The sequence below is a fragment of the Paroedura picta genome, chromosome 2, assembly GCF_049243985.1.
Source record: "Paroedura picta isolate Pp20150507F chromosome 2, Ppicta_v3.0, whole genome shotgun sequence".
Taxonomy (NCBI): Eukaryota; Metazoa; Chordata; class Lepidosauria; order Squamata; family Gekkonidae; genus Paroedura; species Paroedura picta.
In genome coordinates, this window is record NC_135370.1 from 168,410,293 (window position 1) to 168,433,751 (window position 23,459).

General features: G+C 44.8%; 1 protein-coding gene across 4 annotated transcripts in view; it reads right to left on the reverse strand.

The window, feature by feature from the left end:
* Positions 1-23,459, reverse strand: part of CDC42BPB (CDC42 binding protein kinase beta) — a 151,987-nt gene that overhangs the window by 77,899 nt on the left and 50,629 nt on the right. For all 4 annotated transcript variants that reach the window (XM_077323750.1, XM_077323749.1, XM_077323748.1 and 1 more), the window contains exons 2-5: positions 23,001-23,092; positions 15,668-15,751; positions 13,567-13,662; positions 8,616-8,764 (exon numbers count right to left, since the gene is read on the reverse strand). In XM_077323750.1, the coding sequence (XP_077179865.1) occupies positions 8,616-8,764; positions 13,567-13,662; positions 15,668-15,751; positions 23,001-23,092 (421 nt within the window). The remainder of the gene's footprint in view (positions 1-8,615; positions 8,765-13,566; positions 13,663-15,667; positions 15,752-23,000; positions 23,093-23,459) is intronic.

A 23,459-nucleotide genomic window follows, 5' to 3' on the forward strand; every position in this document is an offset into this window, starting at 1 on the left:
GTGTCCTCTCCTCTGCAGCCAACAGAAACAGCATCCTGTTTCACAAAGTGGACAACCAGTTCCTTTGGAGGTTCAACAGCAGGGCCTTCCCAGACGCTGACCCCCAACTCCAGGATTCAGAGGTTGGTTGTCTCTGAATGCAGAGGTTCCCTTTAGTCACTGGAGCCAGTATTCACCAATAGATCTGCCCTCCATAAACCTGTCTAGTCCCCTTTAAAGCTACCCATGCCTGTGGTCATCACTACATCTTCTGGCAGCAAATTCCATACTTAGATCACTCTCTGGCATCTGGAACGCCATTAGCTAAGAGCTGCGATTAATATGACCTTACATAATGTCCAAGAGATAAGTTTTTTGCATATAAGAAGTGTGTTTGAAACGCTCATATTTGTCCCTTGATAAAGCCAACAGGTGAAACGCATTGGGACTTATATGAAGGATTAAAAAAACAACTGAAATTGAAGAGGGACGACTTTTCTTTGATTTATTATTGCCATTGTTGTCCCAGTGCATCTGTACTGTTTCACAATTGTGTTTTTCACTGGAACCTACCCCTCCTAGTTATATTTAGTCCCTTTTAAAGCTACCCATGCCTGTGGTCATCACTACATCTTCTGGCAGCAAATTCCATACTTAGATCACTCTCTCTATAAAGAAGTTCTTTCTTTTGCCCGTCCTGAACCTAGTGCCCATCACCGGATATCCTTGAGTTCAAGTCCAAGTGTCCAAGGGACCAAGCCCTATGAAGATAGGTTGAGGGACTTGGGAATGTTCAGCCTGGAGAAAAGGAGGTTGAGAGGGGACATGATAGCCCTCTTTAAGTATTTGAAAGGTTGTCACTTGGAGGAGGGCAGGATGCTGTTTCTGCTGGCTGCAGAGGAGAGGACACGCAGTAATGGGTTTAAACTTCAAGTACAACGATATAGGCTAGATATCAGGAAAAAGTTTTTCACAGTCAGAGTAGTTCAGCAGTGGAATAGGCTGCCTAAGGAGGTGGTGAGCTCCCCCTCACTGGCAGTCTTCAAGCAAAGGTTGGATACACACTTTTCTTGGATGCTTTAGGATGCTTAGGGCTAATCCTGCGTTGAGCAGGGGGTTGGACTAGATGGCCTGTATGGCCCCTTCCAACTCTATGATTCTATGATTCTAAGTATTTGGGGACAGTGAGAAAAATTTCTTCTTGTCAGTTCTCTCTACCCCATGAAACATTTTATAAACCTCTATATCATGTCCACCTAGGTCATGTCTTTTGTAAACTGAAAAGTCACCGACTCTTCTGCCTTTCCTCATAGGGAAGGTGCTCCAACCCGCTGATCATGAAGAAGAGTTGGTTCTTATATGCCACTTTTCTCTACCCAAGGGAGTCTCAAAGCGGCTTACAATGCCCTTCGCTTTCCTCTCCCCACAACAGACACCCTGTGAGGTGGGTGAGGCTGAGAGAGCCCTGATATTCCTGCTCGGACAGAACAGCTTTATCAGTGCTGTGGCGAGCCCAAGGTCACCCAGCTGGCTGCATGTGGGGGAGTGCGGAATCAAACCCGGCTTGCCAGATTAGAAGTCCACACTCCTAATCACTACACCAATCTGTCTTGGTAGTCCTGCTGTGTACTTTTTCCAGCTCTGCAATATTCTTTTTGAGATACGGTGACAAGAACGGTGTCCAGTATTCCAAATGAGGCTGCACCGTGGATCTACACGGATGTCTAAGCAAGGTGGGAAAGCCCGAAACAAGCTGCAAGGGCTCAAAAAATGTGCCAGCAAACCGACAGGTGCTGTTTAAGCACAGAAGATACTTTAGAAGCGCTATCGCCATGCTCACATCCTGTTACAAAAATTGCTATGCGCTACTAAAATGACTTGCGTCTGACATGGCATTCTGTTCCCCTGAATCAGATAAGCGTGGCATAAATGCCGCTGTACTAAATATAATCTGCTTATTTTGGAAGGCGGTTGCTATTTCAAAAAACAAAAGCAAAGGCAACCTTATGAAAAGGGCAAACTTTAACCGTTTTCCTCTTCCTTGCTCCTGGCAGTGCCACGGCAGCACAGCCGAGTGACAGGGCTGCTTGTCTGCACGAACATTTGGGTTTCAGGGTGACATTTGCCACCTGGGCTGCTTGAAGCACAGCATTCTGTGCTGTGTTCTAAATCTGGCGGGGAATATGAACACTCTGCCGTTTTTCAAAGAAACGCATTTACATACAACGACATGCGCAATTATGCACAGACTGGCCATACGTTTGGTTGAGGCTGACAAACTTGGCATCATCTGCAGGCCCCCCCTGACATCCCTTCCACATCCTGAACCTGACTGACCTCCCTACGGGCTCTTGTTTAGAAAGTTATTATTGTACTGTTAATTGTTACAACACTGTTATTCGGTTTTAGTTCCCACTGTTATGGCTGGTTTGATTATGGTTGCAATGTATATATCCCTGCGGTTTGTGCAAACCGCCCTGAGCCTTATGGGAAGGTAGTAGAGAAATACAAAGAAGCAGAAGCGAAGAAAAGTTGGCTTTTATAGGCCGCTTTTCTCTACCCGAAGGAGTCTCAAAGTGGCTTAGTCACCTTCCCTTTCGTCTCCCCACAACAGACACCCTGTGAGGGAGGGGAGGCTGAGAGAGCCCTGATATTACTGAAGAAGAAGAAGAGTTGGTTCTTTTATGCCTCTTTTCAATACCCAAGGGAGTCTCAGAGCGGCTTCCAATCACCTTCCCTTTCCTCTCCCCACAACAGACACCCGGTGAGGGAGGGGAGGCCAATAACGGATAGAATACTAGAAAGGGCAGCCACAAAGCATTTGTAGAAGCAATTAGTTGGGACTGGGGAAAAAACTAAGTGGTGTGTGTGTGTGGGGGGGATAAAGGTGCAGTGCGAAGAGGAAATTGGACAAAGTTGTCCCTCCTGCCACACCCGCACATTGGGCCGCGCCTGCGGGCCGCGCCCGCATGGGCCGTGCATGCGCAATGTGCGGCCCGGCCCTAATTCCCTCTCCCCACCCTCCCGCAGTAAGAAGCTTCCCGGGCCACAAGCTTGCGGCCTGGGAAGTTTTTTTACTGCGGGGGGGGTGTGCGGGGAGAGGGAGCCGCGGCCCGGTGCCATGGCCATCGCAGCCCGGCACCCGGCCACGGCCCGCAGGTTGGGGACCACTGCTATAAGGGTTTCCCAAATGGGTGGGAGTTGATTAATTTTAATATATTTTTTTAATTTGTTAAACATTTATTGGGTGATATGATATATGGTCATGTCAACCTGACCCCCCTCCAACGGCCAATGATGGACCTGGAGGGGGTGGGAAGGGGAGGGGCCCCAGGTGGGCTATGCTTCCCAGCCATATCCTGCACGATTCTGCCACTTCTGGTGTTTTTCGAAGCCTGAAGAATGTTTCTGGAGTTTTTCAATGGTAAAAAGGTTGAGAAAGGCTGTGTTAGTGCCTTCCATATACCTCCCCTTGGATCCATCTGGAAGAAAGGCCACTGAGAAATACTGCAAGCCAAAAAAAAAATGCTTTTGACCTTCACTGACCTCAACACTATATTATTTCTAATATGCCCTCAATAAGAAATTGTCTTTCCTAGCCGCAGAAGAACAATGCATGTTCTTGTGCGTACTTCATAGAACCATAGAGATGTTTGAGAGCGCCGTTATATAAATATAAATAAATAAATAGAATCATAGAGTTGGAAGCGACCTCCTGGGTCATCTAGTCCAGAGGTAGTCAACCTGTGGTCCTCCAGATGTTCATGGACTACAATTCCATGCCAGCAAATGCTGGCAGGGGCTCATGGGAATTGTAGTCCATGAACATCTGGAGGACCACAGGTTGACTACTCCTGATCTAGTCCAACCCCCTGCACTGTGCAGGACACTCACAACTCCATCGCTCCTCCACTGTAACCTGCCACCCCCTTGAGCCTGACTGCAACATATAAAATAACCATTCCATTTTACACTCTCTGCTCACGATAATCTAAAGCAAACGGTCAGAGCAGAAACTGGTTTTTGTTTTCATCTGAAATAGCAATATTGCGCATGCGTGCGTGTGGGGATGACTAGTGCCACATGCTGATGGCAGTGTTTACCGTGTCCTCCTCTTAAAAACCCGTTTACCAAAGGTTCTTCTGGAACATGCATTTTCAGCACAACACAACAACAAAAGGGTACAAGGAGTACTTTGCTTTCCATTTCCTCCCGTAATAGCAGAGGAAGGAAGGTGACTTAACTCCTGGGAGAGCCTGAGACAGGGCATTCATGATTCTTTTAAAGCTATGTTTACCGACGCTGCTATTGCCCAGCACAACTGTCCAAGAAACGAACAGCCAATAACGTGGGTTTGTTTTCGGGGTTTTCTTTTTTTCCCCCCTAAATGTGTTTGGCAGTTAGCAAGCAGCAATTTCTGAAATGACAAAAAAGTTCTGCGGCACCTTAAAGACTGACAGATTTATTACGCCACAAGCTTCTGTTACCGTCAGTTGGGAGAGAAAGGGCTAAAAGGTACATTTTCCCCGGCCTTGGAAAATTCCAGCAGGGTTTCAACAATTTCCACCCTACTGTCAATGCGAATCTCAAAGCAGTTCACACAGTGGGCCTGCTTTCTCAAAAGCACTGTTCAACTATATGATCGACATACAGACACACCTTTACATTTAGAAAACTTCTGAATGTTAGTTACCTGTATACAAGGCTCTAGCAAACGCCAAAAACAGGCCATGCAATCTACAATCTACTATCTACTACCTAACCATGAAATAAATATGTGCACTAATCCTGTGGACAAGGGACATTTCCAAAATTGATACCAAGTGTTTTTTTTAAACTTCCATACCCACTCAGAGAACTGAAAAGGCAGTCCAAGGCTAGAGAAGGATCTGAGAGTTACTGAGAGTTACCCTGAGCCTTAGAGGGCTGTGTGTGTGTGTGTGTGTGTGTGTTTGTGTATACTTTCTACAAAACCCAGCAGAGAGAATAGAAGACCACTGGTTGCCACCAGCAGGCTCTCAGCTATATCCTCTCCAGTGCATTGTCAAGGATCTAAAACCTTTCCTGAAAAAATTATCCTTCCTCATCAGCAAGATCTCATTCATGATATATTTTAGCATATGCCAGCAATATCCGTCTGCTATTTTACATTTGGTGTAGTGACTAAGAGTGGCAGCTTCTAATCTGGAGAGCCGGGTTTGATTCCCCGCTCCTTCACATGTAGCCAGCGGGGTGCCCTTGGGCTCATCACAGTCCTGTTTGAGCTGTTCCCATGGAGCAGTCCTGTCAGAGCTGTCTCAGCCCCACCCACCTCACAGGGTGCCTGTTGTGGGGAGAGGAAGGGAAGGTGAATGTAAGCAGCTTTGAGACTCCTTCGGGTAGTGAAAAGCAGGGTATAAAAACCAACTCTTCTTCTTATGGAATCAGAGTTGGAAGGGGCCATACAGGCCTTCTATTGCAACCCTCTGCTCAAAGCAGGATCAGCCTAAAGCATCCAGGATAAGTAGCTGTCCAGCCACTGCTTGAAGATCACCAGTGAGGGGGACGAAGTAATGTATTTACATATTATATTATTTGAAGAAGAGTTTCAAAGGAAGACTCTGGCACAAAACTGCTGAACTCGAATGCAGATCTTATCAGACTCCAGGTCAGGTTTATGCACTTGCTAATTCTTCTGGAGCTGGGAGTAACCCACACCTAGCGATGGGGCTTTTCATTTGGTCTTGGTTTCCCTGGTGCTCTGCAGCACACCTATGCCTTGGAAAACCAGGTCTTCTGGCCTCTCCTTGCAACACCCCATCTGCTGTTTGCAGATTTGCAGATTTCGGTATCCGTCTCTGTCAACTAAAAATAACATTTCATGCAACTGACAAAATTGGCTCCGGCTAGCGAAAGCTTGGGCCAAGGTACGTTTGTTAGTCTAAGGTGCCACAAGACTGTCAGTTTGGCGGCAGCCTAATTAACACGGTTACCCCTCCAAAGCAAGCTCTAAGACAGGTATATTAATGCACAAGATTACTGAACTTTTCCTGGTGGCATTTCACCGCACTTGTTTACTCAGAAAAGCTGGCTTAAATGCCAATTTTCTAGCTTGCTCAAGCTGAGACAAAAAGTCTTCAAGTGATTTCCTGAAGCCGGGGTAATTTAGAAAGGTCATTAAAAAGCCCCCGTTATGTATGGCGAGAGACAAACGGCTTTAACGAGAAAAATATTAGTATGGCGTGCTTGTAAATGGGCTGACACAACTGCTCCCCCTCCCCTTATGAAGCAATCTCTGGGGTACAGAGAGCAACGTCTATCTTACAAAAAACACACGAAATGGGTGGGGCAGCAGAAGCAGCCGCTGAAGAGCAGGCTCGAGCTTGGATGGCTACCATTTTACGTGGCAACATGAAGCCTGATACAATTGAAGAAGAAGAAGAAGAGTTATTTCATATATGCCGCTTTTCTCTACCCGAAGGAGCCTCAAAGCAGCTTACAGTTGACTTCCCTTTTCTCTCCCCACAATAGACAGCCTGGGAGAGAGGTGAGGCTGAGAGAGCCCTGATATTACTGAAGAAGAAGAAGAGTTGGTTCTTATATGCCTCTTTTCAATACCCGAAGGAGACTCAGAGCGGCTTCCAATCGCCTTCCCTTTCCTCTCCCCACAACAGACACCCTGTGAGGGAGGTGAGGCTGAGAGAGCCCTGATATTACTGATGAAGAAGAAGAGTCAACTCTAAAAGGACTATGACTAGTCCAAAGTCACTCAGCTGGCAGCATGTGGAGGAGTGAGGAATCAAACCCGGCTCCATTGAACAGTACTGCATTATGGTGTGGGAATAAACCAGTTACTCTGTGGGTTAGGCGGGCACTTTAATACATTTCTAGAGAACTACAGTTAGGCCTCTGTCATAAAATCAAGTTTATTTCAAATTATAGGCAACCTGTATCATTCTGGCCCGGTGCCCATAAACAAAAGGGTTAGTTTTCCTGCATGTGCCGGGTTCATTTGTAATCAAACTCAGGATTTTCTTGCACATTTGCTCTTTCGCACGGTGTGGTTTCAATGATACCGGGCCCAGTTCAGATGTCATAAACAAAAGAGAGTTTGTTGCTGTGGGACACAAACCTGGTTGACTGTCGGAGTTTGCATTCGGTTAAACCAAGCTGAAAAAAATACCCCCAAAAGCCGGTATTTTTCGGATATTATTTATGCCGATTATGGATTCTTTGATCTGATTGGCTACCAGTACAGATGAGCCAAATAAAAACTGATTGGGGGAGGGGGACATATTCAGCTATACCAATCAGATGTGGTGGTGGGAAAACTCAGTTCCTGCAGCCCCAGCTGATCCTCTCAGGCCTGTGTGTGGGGCAAGACACCTCCAGCCACAAGGGAGTCTTGGGGATAGCTTCTGCTGCACCAAGTTTTAAAGTGCCTTGAAACAGAACTTCTTCTGGCGGGTCTCTAGGTGGAGACCTCTCCCAGCCCCACGCAGACCCCGGGTCATGCAATAGAATCCACCAAACAGCTGAGCCTGTGGGGAATGCCACCCAGCAAATCCCAAGTCGGGCCCCTGGGGGCAGCTCTCTTCGCAGGGTCAGCTGTTCGGTGGGGTCTGTTGCATGGTCCACTTTAAAACAGGTTGTCCAGCAGATTCTAAGCTGAGTCTGCAGGAAGAGTCCTCCCCACCGGGTCAGTTGCTTGTGGGTTTAGGACCCAAAAGAGCTGCAGCCAAACCTTGGCCCAACTGTTTTTTAGCAACTTTGCTGTTCTTTTATTTTTCCTAGACGCTTTTCTATTCCAAAAAATCCTGCATCTAAATACTCTATCCTGCATGCAGCATGTTAAGACTGATGATGGAAGTCTTCAACTATAATTGTATTGTTTTCTGTTCTGGCTGGCAATGGCTGTAATTTAAAAAAAATGACTGAACTAACTCTGATTTGTCTTGAAATCCAATAGTGGGTGCCTAGACTAATTGGGGTTCATGCCTTTCCCAGAAACTGCAACTCAAAACCAGGTTTCGGCCATATGACAGGAAAGGAAACCCTAAAAGTCAGTCCACAAACCCAGTCCAGACCACATGACTAGTTGAAGATAGTTCAAGCCTTCCGCCTGCAATCCTGGCACGCTGCATGAGAAGATAATGGGAGTGTGGGAGTGAACGTGGCATTTAAACAGGTCCTTGACTGTGACAGACTAACCACAATTTGTCTTGATATCTGAACACAGGCCTCTTAAACTGAGGTTTGTTCTGCATCATCTGAGTGGGACTAGTGACAGAAAGCTACCTGTGAGTAAACATGCCAGTCTTACTGACTGCCATGGAGGAGAAAGAATAGTTTGGTTTTATACTCCATTTTTCACTGCCTGAAGGAGTCTCAAAGCAGTTTAGAATTGCCTTCCCTGCCTCTCCCCTATCAGGCAGGTGAGGCTGAGAGTACTCTGTGAGAACAGCTCTAAAAGGACTGTGACTAGTCCAAGGCCACCCAGCTGGCAGCATGTGGAGGAGTGGGGAGTCAAGTGGGACTAGTGACAGAAACAAAATTCAACTTTTTCAGCCAACTGCATCTGTGCATCATGGGAAAATGGAGATTGTCAGAGACTTCAAAGCATGACGTTTTTTCCACAACAATAAGGTGGTCCTTACCTGTGAACATAATGTAACTGATGGATGGAATGTATAGCAAGCACCATTTCACCAATGTAGAACCTGGCCATATCTTCGGGAAGCTTGTCTTCAAATTTGCTGAGTAGCGTCAGCAAATCACCGCCCACATAGTAGTCCATTACTAAGTACTAAATAAATAAATATAAGGAATGCTATTAAAATGGAAACTGAGACAAGAGATATCAAATTTCCACAAATTTTGAAGCCATGGTTGGGGGGGGGTGTTGCAATATATCGGGCATATATACATGAGGTAGGCAATCTATATCAGCATTAACTATTGGGCTATTTAGCAAAATTGTCCTGGTTGGAGATAGGGAGGCCTAGGAAAACAAAACATGGAGAAATTCTTAGGAAAGGGGTTTACTTGGTGCTTTCCAATTTTTTTCAGGGAAAACAAATACTGGTAGTTTTCTACAAACAACACAGCAAATCGAGGGAGGGAGGGAGGGAGGGAGGGAGGAAGGGAGGAAGGGAGGAAGGAAGGAAGGAAGGAAGGAAGGAAGGAAGGAAGGAAGGAAGGAAGGAAGGAAGGAAGGAAGGAAGGAAGGAAGGAAGGAAGGAAGGAAGGAAGGAAGGAAGGAAGGGTAATCTGCTGTACGCTGTTACATTAAGGCATATATCTTAATTTACCTGAGATGAAAGAAAAACTGACATTTGAAAATTAAAAGTATGAATGTTGTAAAACTAAGAAAAGGTTTTAGGCAGACACAGTCACTTTAAGACTTGCTGCATATGTGGATATCATCTTAAGGTTGTAAGAGAAAACAAAGAAGTCCTCCATAATGCATCCATCATCATACACATTTTAGCCTACCAACAGTGAACAAAAGTAGTCATGTTTAAGCAATAGGTCCTCAAAAGTATTGTATGCCTACAGTACACACAGGAATTATGCTCTAATGCTGTAGATTGTTTTGACCCCAAAATGCTCGTGATGTACATTCCAAGTGACTGAAGCTTTATCTCAAAAAGTGCTTCACTAATTTCAAAAAGAATATTTATTTCAAAGGAGTTTCTTTTCCATGCTCCTGAAAATTTTCAATTTTCCTGCTGGAAAAATTGAAGCCTTCAGAAAAAAGACTGGCTGTGTGTGTTTTTTTTTAATCCCTTCCCCATCTCAAACTGGGACCATTTTAAGCTGTCATACAGTCAGATGCTCCCCCTCTGTAATGATTTTCCCCGTTTTATTTGACATAAGATCAAGAATGTTAGTATTATTTTTAAAAAATGTTTTATATTACATAGTGTGCATTTGTTTTATCTAAACATGGCTGGCGTTATGCTGTGTCTAATAAATTCATTTAGTTAGTCAGATGCTCCAAGTAAAACACCAACCACAATCAAATAAAGAGTCTTTGTGTTCAAGCATCATTGAGAATTAGAAAGGTGTGTTTGTGTACATAGGACTGCATTTAATGGCTGACATCCATCAACAAACTCCACTGGATTTCTCCTCCTAGTCTCTCTTCACTCCTTTCCCACCAACAGGAGTGAATAATCAAAGCCAGAGAGCACTGGAGCCGTGAGGTCCATCTGGCCCTTCTTGCAGGTTATTTGCACTCTGTAGTAATTTGAATGAAACCAGTTTAGAGGGCAGAAGATGAGCATGAATGACGGTGTCCCTACAGTGTTGTGTTTGCATTTCCATACGCTCTTGATGGCCAGCAGGACAAAGGAGGAGGATAGGTAACAATGCTCTACTAAATGCTGTATGACTCTCCTGTTGTATATGTGCTTTACCAAGATTGAGTATATGGCACACAGCAGCCATCTACATCAGTGGTCCCCAACCTTTTTATCACCGGGGACCGGTCAACACTTGACAATTTTACTGAGGCCTGGGGGGGGGGGGGGGGGTTAGTCTTTTGCCGAGGGACATCGCCGCCACCTGAGCCCCTGCTCCACTTGCTTTCCCGCTGGCAGCCCTGACTTCCCGCCACCCGCTGGGGGGCGCTGCTAACAGCAGCTGCGCAGTTCCATGCCGAGGGGGAGCCCCAGCTGCCAGAGAGCACCAAAGGTGAGCCGGCAGCAGAGTGGCAGGGCAGCCCCCGAGGCAGCAGCCGGGGAGGAGGACGAGGAGTAGCTGCGGTCCGGTACCGACTGATCCATGAACTGGTACCGGTCCCCGAACTGGGGGTTGGGGACCACTGATCTAAATGACAAAGTACTGAGGGAGGGGGAAAGCTGAGATGGTTTTCAGTGGACAATCCAAAAAATGAACCTTCTCTGTGAAAAACGTGTGCTCTACTGTGGCCCATCCCCATGAAGACAAGTATATCTGAAGACCACAGAGATGAAAATTCTCATATCAGTTGTCTGAAATAATACTGTCTGAATAGAGCAGTTTTTAAGAAAATTTACAGAGAAAATCTCACAGCAGTATATTCTACAAGGACAGATGCCAAAAGGCATGGCAATATCTGAAACTACACTGGTCAACCCTGAAGTGGCCATGGACTCTTTGCTCGCAAGAGAATCTTTCTTGTGAATGCAAGTCAAGCAAGAGTCATGGATATCGAAGAACTCGAAGTTTTAAGCTTTGTTTAAATGCATTTGCCCCTAATGCAGTTTTGGGTTTAAATGAGAGGCTGTGCATTATGAAAATGAAGTAAGAAATTAACCTATTTTTTTCCTGCCTGAAGAACAGTAATAACACTGCACAAATTAACTCTGTTGAAACACGTTGAGTGAAATTGTATCATTGGTGAGAATAAACAGCAGGAACCCTTTTGAATTTCCACCTCATTCTAAACCAAGGTCTACCGAATGCAGTACACTGTTAATGTCAATTAAAGCACAATTCTTGAACAGATAAGGAGGAGTATGAGAGACTGATTCATGAAGCTATGGCTTGCTTTAAATGTTGTTAAGAGAAAACCAAGGAGCTCTGACACTTCTAGCTGCCCATACAGCTATAGGTTTTGACTGCTTTAAAAAGTCTTAATAATCAGTAACAATTGTCTATGGCTGATTTACTGTACAGTTTTATGCTGTGTTGGATGCCACTCTGAGCTGGCAATGCCAGGAGGGGCAGGATATAAATCAAGTATAAAACAAACAAATAAATAATACAGCGCTTCTCAAACTGGGGCAAACAAATATTCCAGAGGCTGCCAGAGCTTTGTAGGACATTCCTGTGCCCATCCAATTAACACATAGAGTGGGGTTTTGAGGAGTAAGTGTAAGGACTCCCTGCCTTAGGGGAACGAAAGGACGCCCTCCTCATTTAGAAGGTTGGAGCTGGTAGAGTTGCTGCTGCATCTTCTACTCACCTCATGGCACATTGGGACATGGCCTCTATACATACACACTAAGGACAACATCCAAATCCAGTAAGTAGTAAGAGTCGGGGGGTGGGGGTTAACTGCACTTTTCTCTATCTTAAAGAGCCTCCAAGTGGCTTACAATTGCCCTCCCTTCCTCTCACTACAACAGTCTGCCACTCTTAACCACTATTCCATACCAGCTCTCATAACCTTTAGTGTTTCAGGTTTTGGCCTATGGTAGAAGAGCAAGATTTGAGTCCAGAGGCACCATATACATGAATAGGATTTCCAGGGTAAAAGCTTTATAGAAGCCTTTCTCACTATTGAGAACTCCCTGAAACATTTGAGAAACCCCAGAAGTAGCAGAATCATGCAGAATATGGTTGGGAACCATAGCTGTGCACATGGCTACCCGGGGCCCGTCCTGTTCCCACCCCCTCCAGGCCCATCATTGGCCATTTTCGGAGGGGGATGGGTCAACATGACCATATATGGTCATATCGCCCAATAAATGCTTAACAAATTTTAATAAGATTTTAAAATAATTAACTCCCAACCATTCGGGAAACCCTTCCAGGGCCATCAAGAAAACCCAGGGTTTCACAAAACCTCGGCTGACGAAGCCAGGTTCGGCTCCCTTTGTCAGATGCATCTCAAAAGGTTATACCCTGAAAATCGTATTGGCCTCTTAAGGCAGTGGTCCCCAACCTTTTTATCACCAGGGACCGGTCAATGCTTGACAATTTTACTGAGGCCCCGGGGGGGGGGGTGTTAGTCTTTTGCCGAGGGACATCACCACCACCACCTGAGCCCCTGCTTCACTTGCTTTCCCGCCAGCGCCCCTGATTTCCCGCCGTCCACTGGGTGAGCACAAGCCATGGCGGCTGCTGGAGAGCACAGGGAGGAGAACGAGGAGGAGCCACGGCCCAGTACCGACTGATCCATGGACTGGTACCGGTCCCCGAACCGGGGGTTGGGGACCACTGTCTTAAGGTGCTTCTGGGCTTGAATCTTGCTGTTCTTCTGCAGCCCAACACTGGAAACACTAAGGATGATTTCATCTGCTGTTTTCATTTCAGTTTTCATTTTCTTGAATGATTTATCACTGAACAGGTCAGAATTAATTTACTATTTAATGTATTTTTAAAAACATATCCCACACTCGTACAAGGATGCAAGGCAGCTTATATAATACCATAACGAATAATACCATAAAACCATAACGAATTCAATAAAGGGAAGGGACAGGCAGCTCACAAACTGGTTTGGTCACTACCCAGGTTTGTTTGTTTTTTAAAGACCTCTTGTTCCAAGTGACACATGAAGCTGCAGCATGCAAAGGTAAATAACGAGAAAATACGCATTTAATTGAACTCAATTCAAGGCAATAAACATTGAATTTCATTTAACTCAAGTAATCGTATTCACTTTAGCTCCCGGCCTTTAATGGGAGATCAACACACCTAGGGAAGAAGATAAAAGAAAGCAAATTGTATGTGAGTTATGCTGGGAATGCGTTCTTCCTCGAGGAGGAAGGAACAAGCATGCAAGCACAGCAAGCAGCTAGCAACAATCTCACGCTCAAAAATCCCCAAAGGACTCCCAAGTGAGAACGCAGGTGCCGAGGCCCAGTCCTTGCAAGGTTCGAGGTTCACACGTACCAAATAGTTTTCATCCTGGAAGGCGTAGTGCAACGTAGTAATCCACTGACAATCTCCATTCACCAGAACATCTCTCTCTTCTCGGAAACATGCAGTCTAAAAATGGAATAAGAAAGGGGAAACGGTGAAAAACTTGTTACACCTTTTGAAGAAAAGATGGGGCTGGATCCAAAGAACTGGGAATTAGGAGAAGGCTGGCTTCTTGGCTTACTTGTGAGCAATTAAAAACGAGCTTTAAAGATTGTTGTTGCTTCTTTAAAATTATACTAATGTATTATTTCTCAGGGTTGGTTATTTTATTGTGCTTCGGCTAATGAATCGCCTGTGTTGATCACAAGCTTTAATGCTGACAGCCCTAATTTAAAATCATTAGAAAGACCTCCAACCTCCTAAGGAGAAGAAGAGACTCTTATATATGGAGTTTACCACATTTCAAACAGCTCGGGAAGGGGAATTAGGTTCTTGCCGAATGGCAAACTGTATTTACTAATACTTTTTGCAAGACCAAAGGAGGAAATGAGACATGGCCTGGATCCTATGGCTTTGTTCCATGTGCACCTGGCTGCTGTAGAAGCTGACCTCCACTGCAAAGAGCAGTTCCCCCTGTGCAAGGCAATCCCACTTCCGCAGGAGCCATGTTTTATAAGAAACCCCCAAGCACTGAAGAAGAAGAAGAAGAAGAAGAAGACTAAAAAGTCACAGACTCTTATGCCTTTCCTCATAGGGAAGGTGCTCCAACCCCCTGATCATGAAGAAGAGTTGGTTCTTATATGCCGCTTTTCTCTACCCGAAGGAGGCTCAAAGTGGCTTACATTGGTCTTCCCATTCCTCTCCCCACAACAGACACCCTGTGGGGTGGGTGAGGCTGAGAGAGCCCTGATATTCCTGCTCGGTCAGAACAGTTTTATCAGTGCCGTGGCGAGCCCAAGCTGGCTGCATGTGGGGAACTGCAGAATCTAACCCGGCATGCCAGATTAGAAGTCCGCACTCCTAACCACTCTCAGGGATGCACTCTGCACCACAGGAGAGCCTCTGCAGGGGGTTCAGAGAAACGCACATGAAATGAAGTCATCGGCTCCAAAACCAGCATCTTTTAAAAAGCTGAGTTCCGTAAAAACATCTCTGGCGATAAATAGCGATTGTTGCTGGGGTTGGCAGATGGCATTCTTCGAGGACTCCATCCAGTTGCTTTGAAAGCTAGGCACTTTGCTGGTCTTAAGTACATGGATAGAGCCTCATGTGGCGCAGAGTGGTAAGGCAACAGACATGCAGTCTGAAAGCTCTGCCCGTGAGGCTGGGAGTTCGATCCCAGCAGCCGGCTCAAGGTTGACTCAGCCTTCCATCCTTCCAAGGTCGGTAAGATGAGTACCCAGCTTGCTGCTGGGGGGTAAAACGGTAATGACTGGGGAAGGCACTGGCAAACCACCCCATATTGAGTCTGCCATGAAAACGCTAGAGGGCGTCACCCCAAGGGTCAGACATGACTCGTTGCACAGGGGATACCTTTACCTTTACCTTTAAGTACATGGACTGTTAGTTCCTTTATTTATAACATTTCCAAACCACAATATCATATCATAGGGCTCTGGCTTACTTCCACAAACATTCCCATTTTTGTCCCCCAATAAACGGCTAAAATTTACCCACCTCCCCAAATTAACCCCCCACTCCAGAAGTCTTGATTCCCCCCCCAAAAAAAAATTGCACAAACATCTATATTTCCTCTTGCATGTGGTTCTCTGCCACAGCAAATGAAATCCAAAGCCTCCATGTAAGTCTTTAACTCGGGTTTTACAGTAAACAAAAATCCAGCCAATATAATTCACAGTAAGAACTAGGGCAGACTGTCTGGTAAACGAATACACAGTAATGCTCAGAACAACAGATGCCTCGAAGGGACTGTCAGACTTGATTGCATTAAAGCAGCTCACTTTAAAAACACACAGACACACACACAGACACACACACAAAACGAAGCCCCTGTTTGCCCATGCAGTAATTCTTTTTAATCTGGTAGAAGTTCACTGTAATTTTCTTTAGTGCTAGTAAAAAAAAAAAAAACCAAACAACAAAAAAACAGAGTTGGAAGCACTGTACTTACCTCTGCCCTTTTAAGCATTTCCCATTTATTTAAGATTTTCATCGCATAAATGCGCTCTGTGCACTTCATTTTAACCACTGCAACCTAGAATATTAAAAAAAACAAAAACTGAAAGCAAGCCATTTTAACATTTTGAATGGGGTGCTAATTCCTGCAACCGCTGATAAAGGCAACACTCAACCATATACGTATCAGCTTACGCCATGAAAAAAAAAATCAATACATTGACTATAATTCTCATAATGACCAGGAAACTCGGAAACATACATGGCTACTCAAAAAGCCCTACAAAGAAACTGGATGTCTGGGTCCAAATATTTCTCTGATCGAACAAATGGTGTCATGGAACTACTGCAGCAGGAAGCTTTTTAGGTGGAGATGTGGGGAAAAGCTATACTTTTTAACCAGGGACAAGCAGCATTTGTATACTGTGCCTCTGGTGAACAAAAAAACCTTTAGACAGGTCACCCAGCACAAGAAAGGAGGGGGGAGCATTGCCCTACAAGACAACAGTTGGAAATGTATATTAATTACAAAGCGCGGAAGCACTGTCATTAGATATCTACAGTTCATTACTGCAAGGTGTTTCCAAAATTGGGATACTTAAGGTAGCTTAATACTGGACACCCAGCCTTTCCTGTTAGAATTAAGTGGGATGGTTTTAAAAACATAGGCTTTAAAATTTGAGCTTGTCCCCCCTCTTTCTGAACATGGATTCAAGGTTGGGGAAGTATTTCAAATTCCTAGAGTATAGTGTCATTGATAAGAGCTTCAGATTTGTCCAGTTTGTGTTTATCTGTGGCCTGTGCTAATGATTGGAAATCCAGGACCATTCGTTGTCATCACCTCTTTCCATTAAAGTCAGACTGGTCCGGGTGTACATGATGGACCCTCACAAGCTCAAAGTAGACATAGAAAGAAGGGACCAAGAGCAGGGCTGGCGTCAGCATACCCCGAGGTGGGGCACTCACCAGAGTCCAACGTTTCTGGTAGAGCCCACTGCTGCAAACATCTCATGCCCATTCACTTGTTCGTATTTTATCACCCATGCTCCCTGCTGCACCCACTGCCTTGTACCACTACGGAAATGTCTGCAGGCAACGGCCGACACGGGCAATAAGCAAGTGGGAGGCAGGTGGGTGGGATGGAAGGAGAGCAAGAGAACCAGGTGTTGGGCTAAGGAGGGACAGGATGGACCCTGGGAACTCTCTAGGCTCACAGAAACCTAGAACTGGCCCTGACCAGGAGTATGGAATAGAGAGATGCTACCAACAGCCTAAGAACCCAACCCAGTGCTTTAACTCCTGGGACTGATTCTAGGACCTCTTCCATGTGACAAAGAGACAGTTGGTGTTGTGGCTAGGAGCCCTGACTTCTAATCTGACAAGACAGGTTTGATTCTGCGCCCCCCCACATGCAGCCAGCTGGGTGACCTTGGGCTCGCCATGGTGCTGATAAAGCTGTTCTGACTGACCAGTGATATCAGGGCTCTCTCAGCCTCACCCACCTCACAGGGTGCCTGTTGTGGGAAGAAGAAAGGGAAGGCGAATGTAAGCCACTCTGAGACTCCTTCGTGTAGAGAAAAGCGGCATCTAAGAACCAACTCTTCTTCTTCTTCAGTAATATCAGGGCTCTCTCAGCCTCACCTCCCTCACAGGGTGCCTGTTGTGGGGAGAGGAAGGGAAGGCTATTGTAAGCCACTTTGAGACTTTTTTTGGTAAAGAAAAGTGGCATATAAGAACCAACTCTTCTTCTTCTAAGGTGCTGTATCACTGAGCCATCGTGATAAGGCACCCACAGATGCCAGGTTAGATACAGTGGTGACATTTCACAATTTCTACAGCTTCTGTAGCTAGTAGGTGGCAATTCCTGCATTTATACTTTTAACCAATTTTTCCCGTTGTGGTATATTCTTACTAACTGAGCATGGTATACCGATGCACTAATAGCAAACCTGGGCTAAGTGCCAAAAACAGGATTGCAAGGTCTGCCCTCAGAATGCCATTCATCTATTTTGTAAAGTAAAACCTGACAACGTGCAGGAGGAAGAATTCCTTTATATGATGGGATTTTTGCCTCAGACTCCTTACTTGATTATGCAATCTCCCTGCACACGACACATTGGGGGGAAGGAAGGAAGGAAGGAAGGAAGGAAGGAAGGAAGGAAGGAAGGAAGGAAGGAAGGAAGGAAGGAAGGGAGGGGAGGGGAGGGGAGGGGAGGGAGGGAGGGAGGGATGTTTAGGAGGGAGGGAGGGATGAGGGAGGGAAGGAAGGAAGGATAGGAGGGAGGGAGGTTGGTCTGTCGTTACCATCTCCTCAGTAGCAAGAGAAAGTGAAGCACTACACCTTTCATCAACACAAGCCTTGAAATGGGTGTCAGTTCAGGCTTTGATTGCACGAGGCATTTTCATCAGCATCTCTTTCATGAAGGGACTATGCTACTGTTCAGTGATGGGGCACTCAAGATATGATCTGCCTGGTTCATTAGCAATCTACTGACCATTGAGAAGCAGGCTGGCAAATGAGAGAGTAGTTGCGTAGCTGCATTTATATCCACAGAATGGCTAGACTGATTAATTATACTGAATTCGTGAGGCTTTGCTCGCGTGAAGCCCAGATGATATTACGGCGTTCAGTGTCGGAGTGCTGCTGAACCCAAAATCCAACGCATTCCCTTACACTATTAAGTCCAGCAAAGATGTGCAGTCCTTTGACCATTCAGAACCATGTCCGTGCCAATTTCAAAGATTCATGGCAAGCCAAGTTACAGCTGCCTTTATTCTCAAATTCACTGTCTAGGCTCAATTCGGCGGTCAATGGCTCCTTGGGTGCTCTCATTTGCTTATGACAGATATCAAATTATTGCTGGAACCACTTGGCCTTAATCGAAGATGTGTCATTTATTTCTTTTCCTTGTCTTTCCCATCTGGTGAAACACGGTCCTGCTGCCCCGGATCCTGTGCCGGGGGGGGGGGGGGTAGGGGGGACACAAATCCGGGGCGGACAAGGTGCAATGGGTCAAATGCTCCCCCGTGTGGGAGCAGGAAGAAGCAGGGCAACCTGCCCCAGTTCAAACTCCAGTCTGCAGCCCAGTGCGGAGCCTCTGGTGCGGAAAGGGTCACACTGAACTACCAAAATGCCAAACAGCCATGGGTCGTAAGGAGAGCAAACAATGAAATTCAAATCCCCGAGCCCTTCCACAGCTAAAATATTAGAATGCTGATGGATGGGGCCAGTTGAAGCATGAGTTACAGGTTACACAATTCTGCTTTAATGGTGAGAGCAGGCTTTGTCTTTTAGCTTTATGAATTCTTCTATTCTGCCCCACCCCACCCCGATTTTTTTGAGTCTGGGCTTTATAAGAACACCACCAACGAAATCATCATATATTACAATAAACCGAAAATTAGTCTCAGAATCCCATTTATGTGAAGCCGTGCTTAGTGCATGGGAGGGAAAGCCTGATTATTTGTAATAAATGGTTTTAGTTTTTTAAAATACAAAATGTATATTAATTTCAGCACTCTGGCCAAGCTCGTTAAATTAATTATTTAATTAACAAAGCTTGATAGTGCAAACATCGATTAAGTACTTATTTTAACAAAGTACCAAGTAAAATTTTAATTAGATTGCTCGGGACTTTTAATAAAGCATAAATATTTGTGTTTTGTTATATTTCAAAGCACCCACAAAGAGGCACTGCTATTTTTAAAGCCTCTAAAAGACATTCCTGATAGTCAGGGGTAGTCAAACTGTGGCCCTCCAGATGTCCATGGACTACAGTTCCCATGAGCCCCTGCCAGCATTCGCTGGCAGGGGCTCATGGGAATTGTAGTCCATGGACATCTGGAAGGCCGCAAACTATTTAAAAGTCAAAGGACTACAGATGTTAAGACAGCTATCCGGCTTAAGGATTAAAACTATAGCAAGGCACTGCTGTTCTCCTGGATGGAATACTAGCACAGGGCTTCCTCTAATATTACCATAACAAACTCTGTAAAATGCAGAAGGGGAGAAAAATTGCTTGTTTCTTGGACTGGGGAAGACAAATCAGAAATATCTGCTAGATTGTCAAAAGCTCCAAAAGCTCCAGCATCAGCTGAATTTATACAGAGAAACAAGAAGACAGGCATTTTTGAAAGAAGGAGAAAAGCAGAATTATATTCTCATTCCACATTACCTCGCACAGAAAACGGATGATACTACTCAAGATGAAGACGCAGATATCATCACATCTGCCATAGTCAAGCCATGAGATTATTGGGAAAGGGACTAAACATAAAATGGGCAATATTATAATGCCCAGTACAGATCAATAGTGTGACCTCATTTGAAATACTGTGTACAGTTCTAGTCACCGCATCCCAAAAAGGACACTGAAGAGCTGGAAAAAGTATGCAGGAGGGCAACCAACATGATTAGGCAGTCAGAGCACCTTCCCTATGAGGAAAAGATGAGCTTTTCAGTATAGAAAAGAGTGACTAAGGGTGAACATGATAGATACTTATAAAATTATGAATTAGGTAGGAAAAACCAAATACACCAATATAAGATGGGGGAGATTTGTCTTGGCAGTAGCATGTGCGAAAAGGATCTAGGAGTCTTAGTAGACCATACACTGAACATGAGTCAGCAGTATACAGGCTTCCTAGGGAGGTGGTGGGTTCTCCATCTTTGGAAATTTTTAAACAGAGGCTGGAGAGCCATCTGGCGGAGAGGCTGATTCTGTGAAGGCAAAGGGGTGACAGGTTACAGTAGATGAGCAATTGGGATGTGAGTGTCCTACATAGTGCAGGGGGTTGGACTAGATGACCCATGGGGTCCCTTCCAACTCTATTATTCTATGATTCTATGAATAGGTAGAGAGAGCGGACAGAAGTTTTCCTTGCTGTACCAGAAAACTAGGACTTGTGGGTATCCAATGCAGCTGAAGGGTACTAGGATAGACAAAACTGGTGTTTAGAGTTGGGTGTAATCATCATACAGGCGATAATGGCAGCCATGGATTGAAGAGGCAACACAAGGTCAATATGTAGACAGAGGGCCAAAGATGGATCAAGGTGGGGGCTCATAAGCAGAGGAAGAACTCCCCAGTAATAAGACAAGAAAAAAGAGGACAGAGTCACAGAAATGAAGATTCTGAAAGGAGTCAAGAAAGGATGAGATACCATGGTCAGGAGAGAAACTGAGGAACAGGAAGAGGAGAGAGCAGAAAAATAGCAAAAATCAAAGAAGAAGTGCATGTTTCATTTGCTGTCAAGTTGCATCCAACCAATGGTAACCCTGGGAATTAATGACCTCCAAACTATCCTATCGCTAACAGCTGAGCTCAGGTTTGGCAAACTGAGGGCTGTGGTTTCCTTGATTCAGTCAATCCAACTTACGTTGGGTTTTCCGTTTTTCCTGCTCCCTTCAACTTCGCTTAGCCTTTTCCAGTGACCAAAGTATGATGGCCTCAGTTTAATCATTTTTGCTACGAGGGAGAATTCAGGCTTGGTTTGCTCTAGAATGTACTTTATTTGTCTTTTTGGATAGTCTGAGTTTTATCACTAAGAGTCTTGAACGAGAGGAAGGGAGACAGTGGGGCAGGTGTTTTTATAGGGTATCAAAGGTGGAGAAGAGAGACACAAATCATCTTTGCAATTTCAATTCTTGGGTTGAAGCCAAGCTTAGGAATCAGTTCTGTGACTCTTGACATTTAACTCTTTGTGTTACCCAGAAATTAAAGTAGGCAGAGGCTAAAGCCCCTCGTGCAAACAGAATACACACCAAATGCAGGGATGTGGGCTACAAAACCAGAATCCATCTCAGTTCCAAAGTGGCTCTAAATACTGTCTAGAAAGTTTTCCCTGAAAGTCTAGACCAGGGGTAGTCAACCTGTGGTCCTCCAGATGTTCATGGCCTACAATTCCCATGAGCCCCTGCCAACAAATGCTGGCAGGGGCTCATGGGAATTGTAGGCCATGAACATCTGGAGGACCACAGGTTGACTATCCCTGGTCTAGAAAACTTAAACAGCAGCCCTGCAGGGATCGAGCCCTGCAGGGAACTGTGCTACCAGAAAAGAAGGTGAGGGGTGAGAACCCTCGCAGGGCACCTAAAAGGACTCGACAGTCACAGACGGAATTCTAGCATATCCAAAGAGTGCCACGGATTCTTGCAGCATACAAAGACCTCCTGGGATACACGGCTCCTTTGCAAAGTGCTGTGTCTGAGAACGTAGAAGCACTTGCCCATACTTTCTTCCCTTTGAGAGAGTGCCTGCTTTATCTAAATACTTGTCACAGTACAGCAGATGATTGAAGAGGCTCTTAAGAACATTTATTCCTACCTCGTTCATCACCAAACGATCCATTTCTTTTAGGTTGAAGAGATTACGTCTTCATGTCTAAAAATTCTTCATTATGTCCTTTTGCCATTTCGCTCGTTCTCATGTTCAAAGATACCGGCCAAATTAGCAAACACTGTATTCCTGACAATCTAGATGATGATTGAAACCGAACCCTTGCTTCAAATTTTCCATATTTCCCACCAATTAAAGCTAATATTTTTCTGGGTCTCTAAGCCATGTGTGATCTATCTGACCTACCTGAACTATCTTACAAAATAATTCATAACGGGATGTTACAGTGTGGGGGAATATTATACATTGTATAATCATTAGTATTGATAATTATGCTTTAGTGTACTCATATATATCTCTATAAAATCAGAGTCCAGTAGCACCTTTAAGACCAACAAAGATTTATTCAAGGCGTGAGCTTTCGAGTGCAAGCACTCCTCATCAGACTAAGAACTGACCATCATAACAGTGAGAATATATAAACAAAAGTTAATCTTGTTACATTGGTAAACTGTGTCACAGCATCCAAACTGTGACACAGTTTACTCACGCCTTGAATAAATCTTTGTTGGTCTTAAAGGTGCTACTGGACTCTGATTTTATTGTGCTACTTCAGACCAACATGGCTACTCATTTGAATCATATATCTCTATTTTCTGTAATGCTTTATTACTGTATTTGCATTTTTCTATCTTATGTAAAATGGAAAATAAAAAATCTGCATTAAAAAAAATACAAGCCATGTGTGAGTGTGGCCTTGCTTGCATTCCTGGACTGTATGCATATTATTTGGGTCCCAAATACATTTTCTCTATAACAACCACAGGCCACTTACAGATTCCAGGATGGATGGGTTTACGCAGCCTGAGCTTGTACCCTGAACACAAATTACTCTGTAGTGGCATAAACTCTTGTGGACCATAGCTCACTTCATCAGATTAGGTAAAACATCTAAAGCTGAGTGTTGTTTTTTAAAAAAAAACACCTTACCTCGCCAAATGCACCTCTGCCAATGACTTTTATGATTTCAAAGTCTTCCCGGTGTAGTTGCATTTCCTTCACCAACTGTGTAAAAGGTTTTGCTGTTTTTTTAAAAAGAAGAAATCACAAATTAGTCTTGCCTTGCAAAAAACTGGCCTACAACGGTAGATGAGAGCAAGAGTAGCACCAAATTAATGAGTCACTGTTCACTTTTGCAGAGAACGACAAAGGGTTACTAGTGATCTGGCCCACATGAGTTTGTGGCCAAAACCAAAGGAAATCATACCCTATTTCCAAAGACATCTCTCCCCCCGCCCCTCCCGCCACCCCGCTCCGGGTCATCTGGAGTCACTTCTCAGCTGACACAAACAATCAGGAGTTTTTCACAAGCCCAATGTTTTTCTCAATCCATGCTTCAGCATGAGAGATTTGCAGTTCTCCCATAAATTCACGTGAGATTTTATCTTC